Raw genomic sequence first — 25223 nt, 5'->3', positions numbered from 1 at the left:
GAGAGAGAACAAGAGAGAGAGAAAATAATAATCTTGTCTGCAACAGGATGAAGATGACAGAAGGGGAGGGGAACACTGGGACACAACAAGCATCACATCATAACACAGCTGGGAAAAGCACAGCTTTCTCAGGTGAAAACGTCAACATGCCAAGAACAAAGAGGACAGGTGTGGCGCAATGTTTGTCTTTGTGTTGAGAGTATAGAAAAGAACAACCAAACTGTGGCGCAGTGGACAGGTCCTTGATGTGTTGATCTCAAATGTTTATGCAAGTTCAAACTGGCTTGAAACATGTTCTACTCTAAAATCCTCCCCTTTTTCCTTAAACGTTTCCTATCATTTTCTACTGTGTGTGTGTGTATAACATTTTACACACGCACACAATAAGTACAAATGGTAACACTTTACTTGAAGGGGTGTGTATAAGACGACATGACACCTTCATAACCATGACATGACATATGTCTTGAATATGAAGTAAGGTTTATACAAACTGTCATTAAGTGTCTTTTGCTCAATAATGACATTTTGAATGCAAATATGACATTGTTTAAGATGTCTTTGTTATGACATCTTGACATAAACCATAACATGATAACCTGTCAGTGTCAACTTGACAAAATTAAGTTAAACTGTCATGTGGTTGGCTTTGACATTGACATCAACTAATTGAATTTGTCATTAAAAAGTTATAATGGCTTTATGAGAGCCAATTTTAAAACCTATCACATGACAATTTAATGTAATTTTAACCAATAAAGCTAGGTGGTTTCTTAAGTTTGATCATTCATCTGCTATGTCATGTTTATGACTGGTTGTGATGTAGTAATGTCAAGTTGTCATGACAAAGACACTGACAGGTTATGATGTATTGGTTTATGTCAAGGTGTCATTACAAAGACATCTCAAACAATGTCATATTTGCATTAAAAATGTCTGAATGACACTTAAAGGAGCAGTTCACTTAAAAAAAAAACTTTTGCTGATAATTTACTCACCCCCAATGTCATCCAAGATATCCATATCATTCTTTCTTCAGTCGAAAAGAAATGAAGGTTTTTGATAAAAAACATTCCAGGATTTTTCTCCATATAATGAACTTTACTGGCAACCAAACGGTTCAAGGGCTTTAAACGATTCCAGACGATGAATAAGGGCCTTATCAAGCGAAACGATCGCCCATTTAATAAATAAATAAATAAATAGTTTTATAAGCTCAAATGGTCACCTTGCTCTTTTCTGTGATGCGGGTTCGTGACTCTCCTGTTCGAACTCGTTCATCAAAATGAACAAATCTTTTCCCGAGTCAATTCATTCATTTCGTTCATTGAATGAACCAAATGACACGAAAAAAGATTTGTTCATGTTTCAAGAAATTCGTTCATCATACGTTCAAACACTTGGCAGTAGTTCCAGGCAGGTCTAGACCACATTACAGTTAGCGCCTCTAAATGATTTTAAAAGCTCCTTATAGCGTACAACAGCAAAAGAACCAAAACCCACCAAGCAAATAAATATAGTATTCAAATATAGTTATGTTTTTTACCACTAAATTATGTAAAAAGGAAAAACATACTGTCTTTCTCCCTTTATTGGCTTGTTAACTCATCTCATCAACGCATGGACTCATAGACGTCAGGAAGAGGGTTGTTTTCTTCTCTGGAAAGCAGAGAAATGCCCTTATCAGGCTCTGAAAGAGACTTCTCAACTGCACAAATGTTCAATGTCTTGAAGGAGCTTTCACTTTTCAAAACTGTGGGAGGAATTATATCCATGGTTATCTAAACATCACTGCATTTTAATTGTAACCTATAAATGTAAAAGCAAACATTTCAGACTTGTTTAGCATGCGTGCTACTGAAGCTCATGGGCTCAAATATGAAAGTACAGCTCTGCTTTAATGGCAGAACAGCATTGGTTTGCATGCCCAAGTCAAGAAACACCTCCGCTTATCCAATTTCTCTCTCTTTCTCTCACAACTCACCTTACACACAAGCTTAAGGGCTTTGCAGCACCTCAGAACATTTATGACTGGCAAAACATGCAAATCCAGGAGATTTCATGGGATGCATGTTGTAACAAGCATGGAGCTCCACATCATGTGCATCCTCAAACCAATCACGATTAAAAGAATCCTGCAGTACAAACCTTCTCTCCTTCACACACACACACACACACACACACACACACACACTGATGTGAAAAGTCAATATTTAGAGAGTTAACAGCCCAAATCCATGAACATGCATTCGTATTTCTCTCCAGAGTGATAACTCCAGGGCAGAGCCGCTCGGCTGGCTGAACTTGCATTGTAGATAAGTCTAGAGACTGGCAGGGGAAGAACTTCTTTGGGTCTAGCAGGATGTTGAACCACCCTCTGTGAGATACATGCAGTCATTATCGAGCTTGGAAAAATAATGAAGTCCTCCTGTCCTTTGTCTTCTAGGTTGTCTGTTTCCTCCGGCGGGTTTCTCCATAATTTATCAGCGTTAAGCGATTCGAATCGATGTGCATAATCAAGCAATTAGAATGCAGAGCTAATTAAAGGAGATGTCCCCCTCTCTTTCACCCTCGTCTCAAAGCGAGAAAAGAAAACATAAGTGACGTGAGATAATAACGATAACCGACCGTGTGATTAATATGGGAAGAGAGAGAATGAGAGAAAATGAAGCTCATAAATTATGCCCAGCTGAATCAGCTTCTCTCTTTCTGTCAAAACCAAATTCAAATACAAAACAACAGAGAGAAAGCTTTCAGTTGTGCTTTTAAGAACTCAAAAACTGAATAGAGAGAAAATGTGCAAACTTGGTCAAATTAATGTCTGAATAGAGATATTAATTCTGTTTTCCTTTGATGCTTTCAGTTGGTTTAAGGAACACACAAACATATAATCATTTTCAGGATATTCCAAAGGGGTAAATGAGATTTTCTTGCCCTATAAAAACCTACTAATTTTTTTAATAAATCGTTTAGTAGGTTTGGCATTTGAATTAAAATTACATCGGCATGTCCTCATGTTTGGGGCGTGGAATTTTGTTCAGGAATCTGACCATACTAGTTGCACGGTATCTGTTTAAAGAAGTGAATCAAGAGCTTGTTCGGGAATCAGGCTACACTGTTTGCACTGTATTTTTGGATTCCCTTAAGATTTCCATTGTTAGAAATACAGTAATACAATTGAATGGTCGTGCAACACTCTCATTTTCCCCTGAGACGAGAGAAATCCGCTATTTAACCTTTTTATTTCCTCCTACAATGACGCAAAAATCATTAATTTATGTCATTATAGGAGGAAGTGTAATGGTACGTTCACACTGGGCACGAATGATTTCAATGTTAAGTCAATGCAAAGACGCGTTACGCGCGTAAAAAAATTCCTGCGGCGCGAATGAGGTGTAGAGCATGGCACGGTAGACGTGAATACGCCTCATTCGCGCATCAATTTTGCGCGCAAATTGAGTGTCTGGCGCGTTATGCGCGAATGATTTAGTTAGTGCTATTTGTGCATTCACGCGTTTGACGCGAATTCGCTCCTGCCACCCGAATTGAAAAATCTGAACTTTGGTGTCAAATTCGTGCCGCGTTCACCAATCAGGAGCCTGCTGCTTGGACGACCGTACTGAATACGCAGATGGATGCATTATGGATAGGGTTGGGTACCGAAACGTGGTTGCCAATAGGGAACCGGTTCCGGCGAATAAGAATGAAAATTTCGGTGCCTGAGTTTCTGTGTCATGATGCGCACAAACATCATCTCGCTCAAAGTACAAAGTCTCTCGCTCTCTCCCTCGTGCGTGCACTATACGGTTTGGAGCACAGTCTGATCTGTCTCGCATGCGCGCTCTTGCTCACTCGCTCTAGATTCCGGGAGATTTTAACTAATTTGTGGGCGTCAGGGAGCCGTTATCAATATGCGGGAGATTCCCGGAACGTTTAACGATTTATGAAGATGCCGAGGACAAAACGCTCCAAGGTTTGGCTGCATTACACGTGTAAAATTATGCGTCATAGTAAGTGTGGCGATTGCCTGAAGCCCATATAGAATCACGGCTATCCATTGACTGATGGCGCGGGCGCCACCTTGATGCTCTTACATCGTCATATTATATTAGCGCGCATTATCTGATTTCATTGTGTAAAATGATTTCCAGAAGGTAGCATAGAGTGGAGCTCAATCGAGTGCCGAAGTGATGACGTCACTTTGTAGGACAACTCAAAAGTCAGCGGCGCATGGTTTCCCTCGATCGAAAAGCTATGCATTTTCCCCATAGACTTTTGGAAAATCGCAAAAAGTAAGATCTGTGTTTAACAGAGTTGTGACACTTACATAATCATCATGCTGAGCATTAAGATAATCTTAAATTTAAGTTAATCCAAAATTTATATATTAAGTTAATATAAATAAATATAAAAATATAAATATATAAATATAAATTTTATAAAAATAAATATATAAATATTAATATTTATATATTAATATATTAAGCCTATTTTACGTTTTTTAAAAATACAAAAAGACACAATAAAGTTTAAAAAAAAACAACTGAGTGTTCTATGTCATAGCTCAAAACGTGAAAATATTTAGAGGCTTTGTTAACCACAGACCTTATTTCAGGCGATTTAACAAAAACTATTTTAGTACAACGTTCCTTTTGCATCACATGTGCGTGTGCGAGAACCATTAACACAACTGAGCGAGAAGCAGTAAACCAGAATTAGACTCCCTTCCCCGGTTTGACAGTGTCTTAAAAGAGCATTCATGACAGTCTATTTGGTGTGGTCATGTGACTTCATGTGCCAAAATGTCAGTTACCAGCACAAAACTCATTTCCTACTAACTTATTCAACAACACAACACTTGGGTGGGATAGAGGGGAATGGGACAAGACAAACACACGGTCTGACAGAATGTGGTGTTGTCGTGGGTGAATTATTAGGGCTAAATGTGTTTCTGCAACAGATGGTGTGCTGGAGAACAGGGCAGAGAGACTATGGCCGCCTGGCAGTGTCGGTGTGACAGACAAGGACACAGAGAGCAGAAGAGAGAGAGAGAAAGAGAAAAAGAAGACGTTTAGAGAAAAATAAATCACACTAACCTACAGAGGGAACACAGAAGGGAAAATAAGAAAGTTTGCACTGTCATGAGAGAGACGAATCAATCCTGAGAAAGACTTCATAACATTTACACTGAGAAAAACATTGCAGTGTGAAGTGGAAATTGCAGAGTGTGTTTTTGTATACAGTGGAATCCAAACCTCTGAGACCACATTGAAAATCTGGGACTCAATTCAATTTAACCCTAGAAATAAAAGCAAAAGAAAGGTGATGTATAACGATGTAAGATTCTAGACTATTTCTAGATCACTAATTGAGCCAATTTGTGACTTTGATTGTGTGAGACGTCGTACAAATGGTCAGTTGTTCATCCGCTGAAGAACAAGATGCTCTTTGGGTCATTTTCAGATCACATGATCATCAGGTTTTACACAAACTTGGGTTCATGCAGCTCGAGTGCTAATGTTATTGAATAAAAAGATGGACACTCAAATTGTTCAGCTGATAAGAATATTTGTGATTATATAATAATATAAAACTACAAAAAAGATCAATGGACCCTTTTCACATTTCCGAGGGTCTCAGAAGCAGAAATCGTAATAGTTTTATAGTGGTGAACAGAAACTGCAACAAACACATACATGCATACATATATACAGTACATATATATATATATATATATATATATATATATATATATATATATACACACACACACACACACATATATATATATGAAGAGTTCAGATGCAAAAGCCTCTAAATGCCATTTGAAATTTTCTTCTAAAATGATCATTTTTATCAAGCTTATATATTCAAGTTCAGTAATTTCACTTAAATGACAATTAATAGGTAATCTTCATTGCCATTTAAGTGAAATTACTGAACTTAAATATACAAGCTTGATAAAAATGGTCATTTTAGAAGAAAATTTCAAATGGCATTTAGAGGCTTTTGCATCTGAACTCTTCATATATATATATATGAAGAGTTCAGATGCAAAAGCCTCTAAGTGCCATTTGAAATTTTCTTCTAGAATGATCATTTTTATCAAGCTTGTATATTTTAAATTCAGTAATTTTACTTAAATTGCAATGAAGATTACCTATTAATTGTCATTCAAGTGAAATTACTGAACTTGAATATCTAAGCTTGATAAAAATGATCATTTTATAAGAAAATTTGAAATGGCACTTAGAGGCTTTTGCATCTGAACTCTTCATATATATATATATATATATATATATATATATATACTGTATATATATATATATAGTATATATTATCCATACAACTTAATAAAGGCCTTTGGAAGCGAATCGAAGCGAAGCGTTTTGGTAAAAAAAAAAAAAGATATTTAACTTTATAAACTATAATAACTGGCTTCCGGTAATGGCCATACACGAGTTAAGTTCCGGACCGAAGAGTGACCTCTGACCTGACGCATGACGTTTTGATGAACGCAGAAGTGCAGAGGATCGAGCAAATCAAAACAATGCTGATGAAAAAGAAGTCTAAAATGAAAATATTTCAAGTTAAATGTTTGTGGATTTCGATATAATAGAAGAGGAGCTTGAGTTTGTTGCCCAGCTCAATTCAATGAATGCGCTTTTTTGGGCTTCAAAATCTCAGTTGCTATTTACTCCCATTATAAAGATTGGAAGAGCCAAGATATTTAATATAACTCTGTGTTTGGCTGAAAGAAGAAAGTCATATACACCTAGAATGGCTTTAGGGTGAACAGACCCTATAGAAATGTGGCTTTGCAGTCTATGATAAGGGTCACATTCATTAGTGGTCACAGACTTTTGGATCTTTGAGTACGAGTATGTGTTGACAAGTTTTATCCATCCTTGTGTAAGTGGTTACACCATCATCTCTGATCTTGACCTCAATCAAGTGGACAATGTCATCACTAACACTCAGTGTGAGAGTATGAGTGTGTGTACGTGTGAAGATCCGCAAGGCAAGACAACCTGTCTCCCCATCTGCTGCAGTCTCTGATATCAAAGGTCACTTCTTAGATCACATGACACAAAGCTCTTAACCAGCCATCTGATTTCAGTCAGCCTCTGACTCCAGATGACACCCATCATATCAGAAAATAGAGTCTGTATTTAACAGCAAAGGCCACATAACGTAAAAACATAATGATCCAGACACAAAAGAAACTGGGATGACATGCTCTCTTAATCAAAACAAAAAGCTCAGTCTAGTACAAAACAGCCAGATTCATTTTTGATGAATCTACATGGCAGGAAGTCTCTAACCTTGTGTGCCGAGTCTACTTCATCCTCCAGGCTGTCGGCGGGGCTCTCTGCCATTAGGTTTACCCTGTCCTCCATAGTGTCATCAGGGCTGTGCAGAACCAGGCCAAGACCTTCATCTAGGATGTCCTCTATGGGGAGCAATGAACACAGACAGGGACTGGGTGAGCAACAAGACCTGGGATGGGGAACTCTGGCCCTCGAAATCCACTTTACTGCAGAGTTTCACTTTTCAACCCTGATCAGACTCATCTGCCTGTAGCTTTCCGGAAATCCTGAGGACCTTGATTAGCATATACAGGCGTGTTTGATTAGGACTGGAGCTAATGGTGGATCTCAAGGGCTTTCTCTTCATCAAAAACATATCAAGGTTTCCAGAAAGCTATTAAGCAGCACAACTGTTTCCATCATCGACAATAAAAAAACCTTTCTTGAGCACCAAATCAGCTCACTAGAATGATTTCTGGAGGATCATATGACACTGAAGCAGGGTTACTATTGTTAACTAGAACCACAAAAACATTTTCATTACTTGAAATTAACAAACTTATTTTATTCCAACTACTTGCCAAAACAACATCTCTCATTTTTGTTTAGTTAAGTTGAAGTAAAACAACTAAAGCTTATATATATATAAAATGCCCCCAAAAAAATACTAAAACATTAAAATAGGAAATGAGAAAATAAAATCTAATTATCAATATTAACAAACAAAATATTAACAAAAACTGTACATGAATGATACTAAAATAATACTGAAAATTCAGCTTTTCCATCACATGAATACATACAATTTTAAAATGTATTAAAATAGAAAAGGTATTTTAAATTTCAGACAATATTTCTCATTAGTACTGTTTAACTGTTTTTATTTTTTATAAATAAATGCAGTCAATCTCACTGACCACCAACTTTTAAATGGTAACGTATAACTAGTAGTACAGTATGTCGATGCACGGTCAAATTCTAGTGCTGATTTTTATGATTTCAGAATGACTTACAAGGTGGAGTAATGCCTCATCTACTATTGGAAATATATGAAAAAAAAAAAATTAAGACCGTGGTGAAGAGATTTACCCTGACTCTGGGAAAAGATGTCAGTGCAGAGGTCCTGCGCCCCGTCCGATCGTCGGGGAGGCAGCTGGCACAGCTGGTGTGGATCGGTAGCGGGCAGCGTGCTGACAGTCAGGGTGAGAGAGGGCAGAGAAAACGCAGCCTGCATGTCTGCCAGCTCCAAAGCGCTCGCCGGCTTACTGTTCAGTTTCAGAATCTCATCGCCTGCTCGCAGACCTGAGCACACACAACGTTTAACAAAATTGAAATCAAGTTTGTAACCCCCTCAAAATTTTGTAACATCACTCAAACACAGATGCAGACAAAAATATTCATGAATTCCTCTTAAAACACTTAAAAAGTCCTTTTTACAGATATGCAAAGAGGTTAATTATTAATGCAACAAGTTAATTATTCATATAACCATGTTAGATTTGCTGTGTGTGTTGTACAAAACAGGATGAGAACAAAGGGAGAAAACGTGTCTGCTCATCCCCCTTCCTTAATTATCAATTACCAATACAGCTGCTCAATTAGCCTCAAATAGCTCAGTTAACACTCTTTAGGCAGGTTTGCCACTTTAATTGATTATCGATGTCCATGGCCAGCCTCCCAACTCTTTCTGGAGCTGAATTTGCCCCTCTGTTTCTGAGCTTTTATGAATGCTGTATGGATTTACACACATGCATGCATGCACACACTGCCTGAAGTGTGACCCAGTTTTACATGAAGCAAAATGTCAGCTGTAATAAAGGTTTTTCATTGGATGGCTTGGCTCTGCCTCAGGCAATAGAGTGATGATGAATGTTGGGGTGATGTCATCAACAAGCGCCCCCAGTGCTGTGCATCCAAACTGTCCTGAATTTGAGTATTACCTCCAGCAAGTTTGTCTGTGTGTATTTCACACACACCAATACACGCACACACACTAAATTCAGTTTGGACAGCACATGGTCCTGATGAGCCAATTCTTTGTTGGGACACTAGACACTGTCCACTTGTATTTACATCCATCTGCCTTACTATTCATCCAGACAAGCATTGTTTTGTACACTACCACTTTTGCAAGGCCTTCCGGGTAGAATCACTAACGATACTGAAACAAAACCCTGCTGAATTTTTTTTTTAAACCAGCCTTATACCTAACTTGCTAGTCTAAGCTTAGGTTTGGGGCAATTTTCAGCTAAACCAGCTGAAAACCTAATGGGTCAGGAGGATGGACGACTATCTTAAACAAGCTAAGACCAGCATTACGCTGGTTTAGGCCATCCTTAAAAACACTCTTGTTTGCCATAACCCGACCGACCCTTTAAAATTAGGACTGATCCAATTTTTTTTTTTTTTCCTTTTAGTCCGACCGACTTGCCGGTTGTAAACTTGCATTAAGACCGACCACCAAATAGGCTCATTTTACCACTCCCCCAGAGTTAAACAGTTTGGTTTCACCGCTTTCGAATCCATTCAGTCGATTTTCTGATATTTAGAAGAACATCAGTAAGCAGATAGTTTCTGGTCTCATTGACTTCCATAGTAGGAAAAAAATATATTATGGAAGTCAATGAGACCAGAAACTGTCTGGTTACTGATATTCTTCTAAATATCAAAAAATCGGCTGAATACATTCGAAAACTGTAAAACTCAACTGTTTAACTCTGGGGGAGTGGTAAAATGAGCCTATTTCCAAAAAAAGTGGAGTATCCCTTTAATAGGCCTATAGTTTCTACAATACACTTTGCCATTTGACCTCACTGATTTCCGTTAATAATAGCAGAGGTTTATGGGTCAAATATAAACGAATGGTGCCAACTGCCAAATGGCCTGTTTTATTGGTCGGCGTGGGTGAGATGAGTCATTTAATTTATTTGTTTCCCTCTGAAAATCCACTTTCATTGAAATCTAGTGGCTTTTTAAAAAAAATGTATTATTGATTCTGCCTATTTTTTTTCCAAATCAATGCAGCTGGAGTTAATGCAATAAATATGTTTTTTGACAAAGATTTCAAACCTGTATCAGAATGATGTTTGCAATGGTGTGCCCGAAGGCATGGGTTGAAGACCCAGTCCGAGACGTCACAAAATGCAAATGTGTTTAAATTCATATCCGACGTAATCGCCATGACCAAAATAGTCCTTTTTGTCTGCTATTACTGCAAACCAAAACATTTTTAAGGATGGCCTTAAATGGGTTTTTGCAGCACGGAAAGTTCATGCTCTTTGTATACTGTGCATTCAGTCACACAGTTTTAATTATTTGGGGTTTAGCAAAAATCCCCGACCCTTAGTATAAGCAATAATAATAGCGATGCTTATCTTAGAAAGCGCCACTAATTAATTATAGTTCCACATAGCTCAATAACTGGACTTCCTGGAACAGAGAGTATCGGAACCCGTTCTAAAGGTTGCTCTTAATGAGTGCACTCGCTTGGCACAGATATCACTGGCAGTGTGTAATGATTTTAATTTGCTCCTCTTAGTAATCCTGTGCTCATGTGAAAGCTTTTTAAATGATTTTCCTCCAGTCCAGTGGATATTTGGGTCAGTCAACTCAGTTCAGACTCATATTCCCCTGCTAATTTCTCAGCAGTTTTACAGACTACTGCAGGTGAGGCGTTTACCGTGGGAAGGACGGAATAAGGTTTTGATTTGGACTTGGAACAGCTGCCGAATAGAGACTAGTATATACATAATCTAAGAACTGTTTTCATATAAGCATCCCGTAAACTAAAGAGAAATGCATTACCAAACTAGATTCTAATCTCTTTGAAGTAAATTCTTATTTTTAGCAATCACTCTATTGCAGAATGACTGTTGTGTGTCCAGTTTCAAAGTATCTTCCCCAACACTGTATATGGCTTGGCTATAATGAAGAACAGCTATCTGTTGAGTTCCATCACACACCTTTGGCGAATGCCAGACCTCCGGCTTTCGCATCAGTGATATGAAGCTGCTGGCGTCCATCCTCCTCTACTACGGCCACTGAGAAACCTGGATGAGATAGAACGAGAGATAAACTGAACAATCAACTGGAACAATCAACTGGAATAAAAACAGAAATAAACTAAAACAGTATTGTTACCATAGCCTATGGCACAGGACTCATCTCTATCAAACTGGATGACTTTGTTTGTCTTGGCACAAATTTCAATTTCTTTGAACAGCTGAACAAAGGAAGAGAGAGAGAAAGAGTCATATTGTACTCTTAGGATGTACAGTTCATTTACAGTATGAAAGAGCTCATATTAATCATTGAAAATGTCTTAGTCTGCGTAAATTCATGGCGTATATATGCTAAATAAAAAACAGCCGATTCTCAAGAGAGCCTGAGACAAAACTGAGGCTTTGATCATTTTAGGGATTATAAAAGTAGGAGAAAGTCAAGTCTCTACAGAGAGAAAGTGAAAAGATGAGAGGAGACACGGAAAACGCAAAGATTATCTGTCATCTAAGAAGAGCAACCATGAAAAAAAGAGCTAAGTAAATTAGCTTTTGAGGTTGCAAAGTGGTTGCAGAGGTGGTTTTCCCCAGACTCCACAAACACACACACACACACACAGGGATAGAAGAACTGTTCAGAGTGCATTATGCACTACATGCATCTTCTACATAATTCATAACATATGCAGCAGCCTCAAGGCTGTCGGAGAGTTTAGAACATCGCAGTCAGAACTTTAAAACTTTATACTATCTGCGGCACATTGCAGAGCCCGTCACAGTCTAATAAATTCACCCCACGCTGAGTCTGTGACCGCTAAGCGCTCTTAACTGTCCAGGAAACGCTGTGGCCACTGACAGGCTCTCTTCGTTGGACTCACCAGGTCACAGAGGTCCTCCTCAGGCTTGGGGACATACAATTGCAATTGATTGTCGACAAGGAACTTCAACCGTATATAGTGCTTGGAAAGATCCAGTTTGTGAGCCTGTGAAGTGAAAAAACAAGTTTATGTGGTTGTAATCACTTTCTTATTAGCATTTGTGTATTTATACACTAAAATTGTGTAAAAAAGAAACTTGTTAGACTGGTTGGAAGGATTGTGCATTAATGATCCCTTAAATGGCAGCTCACTGTGGTCTGTAGCCTATGATCACTCAGCAGGAAAGATGGGGGATGGATAACATGGCTCAAGCCCTCAAGAGATTTCTGAGGTTATGAGCCTTGTTCAGACCCCTGTGTCTTTCATATAAAAGTACTGAATAACCTCGTCAAAAAACGTTTTCTTTGTCCCAATGGACCAGATAGGACATGGACTTGCAGCTGTTTATCAGTTCATAACATGCTATCATAGTCAAAGTCTTAAGTTTGAGGAGAACCAGGAAGTAAATTATAATATACTATAATATATTAACACTAAATATAAACATAAACTGTAAGACTGTACATTATCCCACTTACATGGTTACTAAACAAGTGAAAAAGGTCATAAAATATTGTTTTATTGAAATATATATTAAGAAAGAAGAAGAAAGTGGACACTGTGAGATGACATGACATATATTTGACTACAGAATGCTGCAACTGACCAATCAGAATAAGGTATTCCAGAGAGCTGTATAAAAAGAAAGATGAGGAAGTCGAAATAAATATCAAGAAACTATTTACATTCAGCAATAAAAGTCAGCATTTAATCTGCGCTGTTACTTACGACCATCTTAAAAGGCTTTAAAAAATTGTCCATGACAGAGGATGTTAACTTTATGTTCTCCAGTGAATTGGTTAATATTTTATTTCAGGGCTTGACAGAAAACCATTTCAGGGATTTAGTGCGGCCACTTAATTGCAGGATAATTTATTTATATTTCTTTCTGCTACAGACTATCTAAAGAGATGCATATGTAGATGACCAATAAATGGAAATACTGGACAGAGTATCTGTAGTGTGATTGCTTTGCTGGCATTCAAGTTTGAATAAGACGTGGTGTGTTATCTACATAAATGCTTAAAGACATATTTACGAGAAGTGTGGATAAGAGCATTCTAGAATACTCTACTACAGCAGAATGATAACAGGAAGATAACCGCAAGGAGAAATAATTCACTGACACTTCAGCAGTTTGCCTTGGGAAATGGAAAGTTCTAGTACTTTCTCAACAACTCCTCCATCAAAGGAGGGGTGGGCAAGTTTCGTGTTTTCAGGAAATGTGTAACATGAGATGTTTGCTATGGATGAATCATAAGATTACTCTGCTTTGATGATTTTGAAGTGTGTTTTAGGTATTACATTTCGTCTTCATTGTTGCAGATGGGCTGCAAGTTGACTGTATGGTGAAACTGTGATCTTGTTTGCAAAAGAACCAAATGGCACAGCTGACATATCTGTAGCTAACACCTCATGACAAAAGATGACAAGCAGGACAACAAAATCAATTATGTTTGAACTACTTTTTCAATAATCATATATAATATTTCTGAGGTAACTTTCAAGTGGGTGTGGCTATATATACTAATCTTGTCACAATCATAGATATCCATAATAAAGGCTAGATGTCTTATGGCGGAGTCTCTATCGTCATCACCGGCGGCCATCTTGTCACAGGCAAGCTTTCTGGCAGGCTCCGTGGTCCCTGATAAGTGATCAGCACAAACACAAATACTCTTATCTCGTTGAAATCTAGACGGATTTACACACGGTTTGGTTTCTTACAAACGTTATTAACGTGGCTATAATTCTGGATGATTATTTATTTATACATTTACTATTCAGAAATATGCAGTCTCATAACTATAACAAACCAAACCGTTTGAAAATCGGTAGAAAATTGATCAAGACATGGTTATTTAAAAACTACATGCACCATTGACACACAATGTTACGAGTGAGCGAGCTGCCTGTGACAAGATGGCCGCCAGTTGCGGACGTCGACCTCCATTGCCTAGCAGCGCCGAAGAGACAACTGGCCTTTATTATGGATATCTACGGTCACAATAACGTAGGCTGATTTGTATATCAGGCAGACACCGAAATTTTGTTGGAAGAAAGCATGGTTAAAATAGGTAAGATAAGAATGTAGCATCCAGTTAACTGCCTCAACTTCAGTTTAAGCGGATTCAAGGTAATCTGTTTGATTTGAAAAGTTTTGCTTGTGAGTATCCATGACATTTACCCTGCACAGTAACTCCAGGGCCTCCATGGTTGTCTCCCCCGGTTGTATGATAGCCAACACAGGTCGATCGTCAGGTAAAGAGACCCATGACGGCGTGAGGTAGTCGGGCACCCAAACTTCATTGTCCGTCTTGTGTTGGGGGAGGCTTTTCACCGAACCCTCTTGGTCCTTCTGCTAAAACAATAAAAAAAAAAGAAGTGAACTGTTTTTGAATGTGCATAATGTCAACTTGAAATGGTTTTCACAACCTATTTAACTAGTGGCGCAAAGAGTGGCTATGCGCTATATGCGGCGCATAGGGGCGCAGCACCATGGGGGCGCCAAAGCGATGGTAAAAAATAAAAAATGTAAATTTGGGGACATACTGCTATGCAAACTACCAATACCATCAATTCATTTTATTTTTAAATAATAGCCAAGCTGACAGTAGATATCTATATATATTTTGTATTGCAGTATACTATATTTTATGGTTTAGTTTACTTTACTGATACCGATATGACTGCAAAAATATTGCGCAATCCTGAAAAAATTAGGACAGAACTTGATTTCAACCACCAGGAATTATATTTTATTTTTTACTATTTCATGGTCTGTTTTATTATATGACTGCCGATATATTACCCAATCCATCGGGAATTTCTTGGATTGATTGGTTAACATTAACTAATAGCCCACACATCTTAAATGCTGTCACCCAAAAGGAAAATTTTGCAATGAAGATTGTTTTCTTTTATTTTTACTGATAATCGTTGTACAACACCACCAAAAACATGTATTAAGAAAGTAAACAGCGTCAATTTCATGTTTTCATGAGAAAGGTGATTACCAAAAGACAATATCACAAAACCTCTGAATGCAGATTTACTGAGGTGTCATTTTCCTGGTTATATTTGCACAAATTGGGCTTATCACATTTAAGCAGGGCTGTCTGGATCGATGCAGCAGACAATGTGATGATATCTAATCTGATACTAATTAACCTGGCATCCAAGCACAGCAATGTGCAAGGCAAGCCCAGTGCAAAACTCAGCGCCTCTGTCTGACAACGGCGCAGTTAGTCTGGCGGGTGATCGATGGGTTGATGTGTACCGGCTGGGAAGTGCATTGTGGGCCTTTCGGGGGCTCTTTGGTCTGTCAGCGGGTCTGGCCTGCTGTCAGTGACGGCATGCTGCCTGGCTCAGATAGCTTATCCCACACTATCGGGTGACAGCCTAGCACCCTCCCCTTCCCCTCAACAATCTGCCCACAGAGTAGCTGTGATGGTGGTCCCCCATCATGGAAAGACAGCAAGCCCACACATGGTGAAAGAGAGCGGGAAATGGGTCAGTGGGACTTAAACACACTCACAAACTGGCAGACAATACATTATACACTCCAACATTCTGTCAATCATTCAACTCACACACACGCACTCCCCTCCCAAAACACCCGCCATCTGCCTCCTCTCCTGGCTGTTAATGGACGTGCCGGGTGGGAGAGGAGCCTCGGCCTCCCGCCGCTTCTCTCAGAGGGCCTGCAGCCCAGCTTGGGTGACTTAACTCTCTCTCTAGCTCTTTCCAGTTCCCATTGGGAGATCCACACAGCATTGACATCTCGGTTCTTAAGCGTTCTGCCTTTGACAGAGTTTTAATTATGAAAAGCATGCTGTGAACTATTAGCGTCGTCCTCACCAGTGTCTCCTTTCCAGCGTCCTCAAACATGTGCTCGAGATTCCTCTTAACCGGCTCTTCCCCGTCTACGAACACCTTAGGTTGAGAAAAAACAACAAGTTGAGACGAATTTGGAGTATCATCTGCGAAATAGCATGTTATGGATGGTTCAAGGGAGGATGAGATCATGAACCTTCAGTTGGGTCGCACCATAAATGTGTGAGATGATTTGAAGGTATTTTAATGTACTTATACCACAAACAAACTAAATCAACAGTGATTCGTTCTATTGAGAACATGTAAAATGTGCCATAAACAGACTGTAGCAGATGTCTAGCAGATGTGAACCTGGTTAATGCTGGGTCTGCCTTTGGTTTTCTTTTTTGAGGTAGTGTCCAGACCCCATAGAGAGGAGAATCGGCTCTTCCGTTTACTGGAGGAACGAGACAGGGCTTGGGTACGTTTCCGAATTCCCCCATCCGTCCTCGCTGCCACCTGTGCAACACAAACATGCATACAGAAAGGCAATAAACATCGAAGAGAGTATCAAGCAGTTTTAAAACATTTAGCATTTGTTACTATGGAGTCAATCTTTAAAGAGCTAGATCACCCCAAAAATAATGGGAAAATACAGCATAAACACTGTTCAAAATGTCTTTCACCAATTCCATGAATAGTGAGATCTACAATTAGTATCAAACATTTATGCAAGACACAAAACAGTTTTATTTAGGAAATAATGACTCTTGATGGTTGTTCACACCAAAAACTATAACTATAAAGTCTAATTCTAAAAGAATAGCAACGTCCACCACACTTATAATGATAACGACACAACGAACAATATTGGTGTAATCACTTTCAGAAATTCTTTAAAACATTAAAAAGCCAGTCAGAATCCACCCAACTTCACAGAGCTCGAGCGGCAGACAACATAACTGCAGTTTCATGTTAATGTCTGTTGCTGTGGATGCTAATCTAGTTATTTTTATAATTATCATTCTTGGTGTGAACAGGCCTTTACTCTGCCTAGATGTTTTAGCCTTCATTGATTTTAAACAGCCTCAGTGACACTGTGAGAAAATATAAGGAAAAAGAAGGGAGAAAAACATCCCTTTGCCTTTAGGCTTCAAATGAAGATCAGTGATGGGAAAAAATCTGACACCATGACTCATTTCAGAAGCAGTACACACACATAAACTGCCATGGTGTGGAGATGTCCTGTTCACACACCCCGACACGAAACCACACTGACATTTCTGGGATAATAAACGTTAGTGGTCACAGAAGCCATAAAGGATTTCCTCAGTAATCAGTCTGTATGGAGGATTTCCCATAAGCATAAAACCTTGGTAGTTTAGGTGACATCTGCAGTACAATGTCTAAAGACAAATCCTGTGGCTTGCTTTATAAGAGAGAAGAAACAAGAAAGGAAATTGTATAAAAACATTTAAGGTTTAAGACAGTGATTAGAGATGATGCTTTTAAAATACAATAACAAAACCATCTCTCTTCATTATGTAAAAACTCAATTGATTTTCTGTCAAATTTGGTTTCATTTACAAGGAACTCAATTAGTTACGCAATAAAATGGGAGTTGCTTTCCTACACCACACTGTGAAGCCTGAGGTGAGGTCATACAGCTGCATGTTACGCCATTCTGTACGTTCTCTGCTGAGCCACAGGAATGACAAAAACACGATGACGACAGCATGTTTTGTTATGCAGTTTTTGTTAGGACTTAAGCCAAGAACAGGCTGGCAGGCAGCTCAGAGCTCACTGGGCTCTTGTGGAGTGGATTAAACTGAAGAGGATGTTAACTAAACGTGTGAATGAGAAAAGATGTGTGCGAAACAGAGAGAAAGAGAGAATTATGCACTGATACTGAGTGTGTTTTGAGCATGGAGGTTTGTGGGTGTGGATTTCATACCAGGGCATGAAACGATGATACTGAAAAAATGCCAAGACGACCCATGGACAGTTTGGTGGGGCGGGAAGCAACAGCAAGTAGGCGTTTTGGATTTGGAAGCTCGCCGCCCTGCAGGCTGGACAGGTAACAGCGATACCGGAACATGTCCATATGAAACTGCTCCAAATTCTGCTCCCAGAGGAATATCTGAACAAAAGGAAACAAAGATTTAAGTTTTTTTTACTTTGTTAGTACTTAAAAATGCTCTGCATTCGCACACTGATGAGGGCCCTTAAGCTGCTGACTATTAGAGTGTGGGCAGTGTAACTTATTAATAGGGTTTTGTTTACTGCAGGAGGATGCTGGTATAAATCATTAGTCAGCAGGCCTCCTCCAAGCCAGCATGACCTGCGTCTATTCAGAGACCACGGAGGAGTATGCCCACCTCCACACCAACAGACAAGTACATCACACACACAAATAAGTGAATAGACGCGTATTTACACATTCATCTTTTATGTAAGTAGAATCAAATCACATCAGTCAGGGATTAGTTTAGTAGCCACATTAAAAAGAAACTGCACAAATATACAGTATCATCACAAAAACACTAAATCTTTATGCGCTAGTTAATAAAGTAAACCAGCATTAAAGCATAATTTCAGCAGTGTGTGTGAATAGGTAAAGGTTAATAGTTTATTGCCTGGTTTCACAGTAAGCGGCTCAAGTTTCAAGTTAACTGGCTCAACCAATGGCATGAGTTTGAAAATATATCTTTAACCAACCATTGGTAAATACCAAAGCCTAATCCTAGAAATTTGCATTTGTGGTCGATGCATACCTGCTCCAGGATAGTCTTCCTCTTCTTCCCATCCGTTACAGCAGAGAGCTGCATTTCACCCATCTTCTTCATTTTCTCATCCATGTCGATCTTCTGTTCAAGCTTCTTGATCTCAGAACGCAGCAATCGTACTGTGTCCTCGTGGTGGTGCTGCCGGGCGACGACCGCAGCGCAGGCTGAGTGGATGGCGGTTATCCAGTTTTCAAGCTCTGTTTGACCTGATGTCTAAAATGAAGTAGATCAGACCATTACATCCTCTCTATAGGATGCCCACTGGTATTTTGGCAACAATAGGAAAAACAGTATCTAAAAATTGGCACTCTAGGCATATAATCTAGGCATCATTTTATCGCCAACAACAAGATACTTTCAGCACTAAACTTTTTTTTATTTTTATACCAAATGACAGTCTCATAAATTTGATTGTCAAGCCACTACTTAACCTTTAAGAATGTCACATGGTAAGTAGGATGCTGTCACCTGTCACAGAATAAAATGCCACTGAGCATAAATCCACATAAATTTAGAAATATCATTCAGCAGTTTTTAATGAAACAGTGGACCATGTGTATTGAGGTCGGACAATTCTTTATCAACTGGATACAGGTCATCATAAATGTATGGAATGAAACCACGCCAAGGATTTCAAATAATACCCTGAACAATTCTAGATTTTAAAAGTAACTGGAATCACATTAATATTAGTCTTTTGAGATTTGTCAAGACTTACCTGGAAGAGAAAGGCGTCTCCCAGTGCATTGCTCAGACAGAACACGAAGTCTTTCTTGGGATGTTCTGGTACAGCCTGGACAATGCTGTTCTCCACCCAGACTGCATGTTTGTGAATGCTGTTGTGATCAATCCCTGAACGCCCATCCGTTTCGTAGAAAAACAGAGTGCATCCTTGGAGAAAAAGTTGAGAAGGAAGATCAGAAGACATGTAACTGGAAATGTAATACAAGTTTCAGGATCTTGATTCATCTACATGAAGCAGAACTGAGGTGATTATCTGCTCCCCACAATTGTCATAAGATAAACAGCTGTGTAAAGGATGTTGTCGGTGATAATTATATTTAAAGCGTATAGGGACGAGCTGCATTAGATTTAAAGGAGTAGTTCACTTTTAAAAAAACAACAACTTTTGCTGATACTTTTGCTGACATATAATTATATAATGTCCTTCTTTCTTCAGTCGAAAAGAAATTAAGGTTTTTGATGAAAACATTCCAGGATTTTCTCCATTGGGCACCAGACGGTTCAACGTCCAAATGAGAGTTTCAGACAATGAATAAGGGTCTTATCTAGCGAAACGAACGGTCATTTAAAAAATAAATAAAAAAGTTTAAGTTTTATAAGCACAAATGCTCCCCTTGCTCTGTTCTGTGATGCACGTTCGTGACTCTCCAGTTCGAACTCGTTCATGAACACGAACAAATATTTTTTCGAGTAATTTGGTTCATTCAACGAATGAAATGAACGATATGCCTCGAAAAAAGATTTGTTCATTTTGATGAACGAGTTCGAACAGGAGAGTCACGAACGTAAAAGTAAGTTTTTTTTAAAAAGTGAACTAATCCTTTAATAGATGTCAAAAGGTTTGTAGAAAACTCTTTAGAAAACTTGATTATGGTTCTGACACAAAGGATGACCAACAATTTCTAGTATACTATTTTGTGTTTCTTTACAATAGCAACTACTGAAAGAAATGTCTCTAAAATTAGATTGAAAAGTCAAGGCAAAGGTACACGCATCAAATAGCCGGAAACCCAAAGCTCAGAGTTAAAAAATAAATGTTTATTGAAGGGTTTGGTGTAATAAGCCCGATGTGAAATAGCAAGTGCGTGATATTTAATAACTGAAGCAGGATCAACGAGTTTAAAAAGCAAAGATCAAGTAGAACGATTTGTATTGTGGGACAGAATACCAAGTGAAGTGCGCTCTATTGTATACTGTACATTTGATCAAATGTAGGAGGACATCCAGGTGTCCAACGCACAGTACACACACAATATACTGCAGTAATAGTAAGAGCAATAAGCTATTCTAAACATAGCTTGTATCTCACCTTTGAGTGACACCCAATACTGCTTCCACTTCCTTTTTGCTGCTGACTCCACCCTCTTATTCTTTTTGTGTACTAAGAAGTTCTTCACAGCCAGTATGCCGGCCTTCCTCACAGTGCCCTGCACCGTGCTAAGCAGAATGTCTGAGGGGTAAACGGAGCTTAGCGTTCCACTGCTCCTTTCATCGCTTGCAGCCGAACTGGCTTCTTCGAGAAATTCCCGCGTCTGTCTGGAGTTCAAGTCCAGCTCATGACGGAAGTTCTCGTACACACCTTGATCTCCTCCAGCTTGACGTTCACGGTCTCCTCCACCTCCGCTGCTGCTGCCACTGTCACTTCCCGCGAAGATGCTTCCGCTAGCCGTGGAGTAGACGGAGAAGGACGCAGACATGGCCTTGCAACGGCGCGAGGAGTGCTCGACCTCAGCTGCACCACCGTCAATACCACTGTCTCCATACTCGCTGCCATCACAAGCTGTGATATCCTACACACACAGACCAGGTTAATGCAGATTAAAGATGACACTCCCTCTGCAGTGACAGCACTTCCTGTGGGACATACTACAACCTAAAATTCCTTCTCAGAAATAGTTTGACAATTCAAAACTAACTTCAATTGAGCTTCTAAACGGCTCTTAGTTCTTTCCTCTTTTGATAAACACAAAGGAAGAGACTATGTTCTTGTTCTCAACTTGTTTGAAAGAGGAACAGAAAGAGGAAGACATTCTAAGGAGAAGGGGCAGCTTCCCTTTGCCAACACAGAAACACTGCAGTTCCTCACAGGTAGATTATGGGAAATATCACGTTTCAAAAACACTGTTGTCCAAAGTAGCTGCCAAAGGCTTGAACATGAAAGTTGTGTTTGAAGTGTCCCCTGAGACCTTTCAAAATTGGAAGCTCTTTGACAAGCAAAGACAGTTCAGATCACATAAAATATGCACAAACATGAAAGTCAAAATCAGAATTTGATTTTAAAGATCCTAGAGTGTTTTATCTTTCACATTTTACTACAACTAAAAGTTAAAACTTCCAAAGAGAATCCAAAAAGCTCTTTATCTAGTTCTTGGTTGTTGCACTTTAACAACTAGGTCCTAAATAAATGGACGACACTATCTGGCAGGTTTGGAAGTTTGCAAAGTACACATGACTCATTACAGTCTTTATTTTGAGAGGATGTGAAAGACCATTTGCCAGAGGCATTACTTACATGTGTTGTTTGCGCACGCCGTCCCTGCATACGTGAGCAGATGGTAGCCTTATGATTGGACAGTCCTTCAGACAGGCAGTGAGAACGACGACAAGGAAGAGTGTACGCTCCATATCCACTCCCTTCCTCCTCCGCAGGAGACAAGATCTCGTCGTTCATTCCGGCTCCTTCCGTCCTCTCGGGATTGTGACCATTATAGAGATGGTGGGAGCCACGAAGAGTGGAAAGTTCATCTAAAGAGTTAGCTCTATCTCCTGAGTGAGACTCGAGAGTCCGTGGGCTTGAGGTGCGACGCCGTCCTCCACAGTTGGCAAAGCTTTTGTCCTCATCCTCATTTGTCCCTATAATCTCCTCTGTGCTTGTCAGATGCTCTTGGCTTAGATCCGACAGGGAGAACTCCATGGAATCCTCTCTCCACATGTCTGCCGATTTGGAGCGCTTCTTCTTGAAGCTGCCACCTTCCAGAGGACCGTCTCTGGTCCTCTGCAGGTATGTGTCCTCACCTGTGAAAAGTCCATCATCATCACAACCATCTGCCACCACTGTGTCCATCTCAACTCCATCTTCGGAGCCAGGCGTGATGGTGGGATCCGCCAAGTTGTCGTGGAAGGACATCGGCCGCAAGTTCATGGCCATCCGGTCCACCCAAATGGTGCCCCCATAGCCCTCCAAAGCATCTGTCTCATTGAAGGGTTCCAGGCCATTTTCACTTAAGGACTGTGGAATGGAAGGTGTGCTGCTAGATTTTGTGCTAGTCTCGGAGTTGCGGTGTTCAGCCTTGCTGGTTGAGGCATGACGCGATCGTCGAGACTGCTTGTTGGAGATGCGAAGTGATCGGGTCATGTGCTTTCGTGAAAGGTGGCCATGCCCCTCACTGTAGTAGGCGTGGCCTCCATTTTGGCTCTCCACATTTCCCATGGTTTAACGTCTGTGAAAGACATGGGTTAGATATAGGACATGTCCCTACCTATGGATGAAGTTAAGACCCACCAAACACTAAGTCTGTATATGCCTGTGTGACATTTCAAAGATAGGGCTAAAACCTGACTGACCAGCAAACATGACATTCTTCTTAAGATGCTATCTAAAAGAGTCACTGCAGCTCTAAAGCAGCATACTTGCTAGATCCAACTCCTACTGTATGTAAGGCGGTACGTTTTAAGAATTATTACAGTGCAGAAAGAGAAAGCAACAGAATGAAAGAGAATGTACCTACAGAGCAGAAATGCAGTCTCTAAATACCATCTCTAAAAGTGAGAGCTGAATTGCATGTGATCAGAGTCTAACGCCGCCTTTACACTGGCAGTTGAAATCAGCTCCGATGCGGCTGCGAAACGACCGGAAGTCATTCATTTCCTATAGAGATTCGCAGGCCGCATGTGAATGGGTCCGAAACGGGTCCGACCGAGTGCGGTGCGAAGAAAATCGTGTCCGTTGGTCATCCGGATGCGTTCAAAAATTTGAACTCGTGCGAAAAGCTACGGGCGGTTCCTATCCGACAATTCCAGCGGAAGTTGACCGTTGCTATGGTACTGATAAACAAACCTGAATTATTAACTTTTAATAAAATAAATATTGATTTTATAACGATAAGTTGTGATGTCATTTTTTATTTTCATGACTTTCTAACGTTTATAAGGGCAGTTAATACAATTAAATTGAAGGTAGACATTGAACTATTGACCACTATGTCACATTTTTTAGCCGACCTGACATGTCAACGTCCTGAGCAACTTTCCTCACGCAGCATAACCCTAATCAGAGAGATCATACAGAACTGACAGAATCAAACTTTAATCTCTCCGCCATTTTTGTTCTACCCGCGTCCGACGCTTTTCACTGTGTAGTACGACGTCCGTTGGGAACGTATTGCGTATTACGGAGCTGATTTCAACTGCCAGTGTGAAGGCAGCGTAACAGCAGAAATATCTCTGACGCACACAAAGACACAAGAGAGTGAGCGAAGGGGTGGGATGTGAAATCTCTCAACCCCCTGTGTTGAGAACATCATTGGATTTTTAAAATGACCTCCATTAAAGAGTTCACACTATGTGTTACTCAGTCATAACCTCTTGAAATTGTTGGAACGGTTCAATTAGGGTAAAATCCAGATGAATTAGCTCTAAGAAAGTAAAAGGGATTGGTTATAAGAATCCATTTTGTACTGTTGAAGGGTTTTTTTAATCGAATCACTTTGGTAAGTAAAAAATAATTGTAGGAGAATAATCATGAGATATATTTATTCTGTTCAAAAACATATAGAAGCAGCATTTTAAGGCATCATAGACACACTCCCAACATGAAGGCTATCCCAGAATGTAAGTTAATGATGCCTCATAATGCTCATGCTTGTGATACCTAGTTTGCACAAGCAATTACAGCCAGTCCCATAATGTGCCCATTCCAATTCCCATTGTGATAAGCTTTGGAGAAAACTTAATTCAAGACGCTGATGGGCTAGGCAGAAGCTAGGCTAAACCAAATTGTTTAATTATTTTATTCAATTTATACTCCTGAAAGTAAATAAAATGGAACATTTTACCCAATATTTGTATGTTTTTTATGCAATTTAAATGCTAATAGCAAACTTTGTTGAACTTAAATCCCCTTAATTCCCACATGTCAGGGACCTAATCAAGGTTGTCTCCATGGCAACTTGCTGTGTATCACTATGACAATCCTGCGGACTGAGGCACCTAGATTATGATGCCAGGCCTAGTGTCTCGCCAGGACTACACATACATGAACTCTTACATATATATATATATAGATATGCAATCACCCATCCCATACCCCATCCCTCGCCTTCGCCGCTTTGTACCCCCAGTCTGACAGGTGGGTCTGTGACCAGTGCCTGAAATGGCTGCAGGACCGGATGGCTTGCCTGTGCTGGGCTACCTCCATGCCCCACCCATCACCCCTCACCCCTGTTGCAAGTCTTGTTCATTTAAAGTGTACTGATTGTGTGCTAATGTTGCTGAGGTATTTTCTTTTCCTGTACTCCAAGAGGAGCATAGTCTGGGGGTTGTCTTTTTTCTCTCCTCATGTCAAGCTGTATTTTTCCTCTTAAAATTTCTCAC

General features: G+C 39.7%; 1 protein-coding gene across 4 annotated transcripts in view; it reads right to left on the bottom strand.

The window, feature by feature from the left end:
• Positions 1-25223, bottom strand: part of tiam1a (TIAM Rac1 associated GEF 1a) — a 70628-nt gene that overhangs the window by 9999 nt on the left and 35406 nt on the right. For 3 of the 4 annotated variants that reach the window (XM_089126557.1, XM_089126556.1, XM_089126558.1), the window contains 13 exons: positions 22144-23071; positions 20941-21421; positions 19606-19778; positions 18876-19100; positions 18056-18241; positions 16474-16620; positions 16147-16221; positions 14474-14647; positions 12187-12291; positions 11451-11532; positions 11273-11359; positions 8400-8612; positions 7326-7453 (listed from right to left, as the gene is read on the bottom strand). In XM_089126557.1, the coding sequence (XP_088982683.1) occupies positions 7326-7453; positions 8400-8612; positions 11273-11359; positions 11451-11532; positions 12187-12291; positions 14474-14647; positions 16147-16221; positions 16474-16620; positions 18056-18241; positions 18876-19100; positions 19606-19778; positions 20941-21421; positions 22144-23061 (2994 nt within the window). In that variant the 5' untranslated portion in view covers positions 23062-23071. The remainder of the gene's footprint in view (positions 1-7325; positions 7454-8399; positions 8613-11272; positions 11360-11450; positions 11533-12186; positions 12292-14473; positions 14648-16146; positions 16222-16473; positions 16621-18055; positions 18242-18875; positions 19101-19605; positions 19779-20940; positions 21422-22143; positions 23072-25223) is intronic. The other variant, XM_089126559.1, reaches the window with a different exon arrangement.

This window comes from Pimephales promelas, chromosome 23, assembly GCF_988280905.1.
Source record: "Pimephales promelas chromosome 23, fPimPro1.hap1.1, whole genome shotgun sequence".
Taxonomy (NCBI): Eukaryota; Metazoa; Chordata; class Actinopteri; order Cypriniformes; family Leuciscidae; genus Pimephales; species Pimephales promelas.
This window is presented reverse-complemented; position numbering and strand designations above follow the sequence as displayed.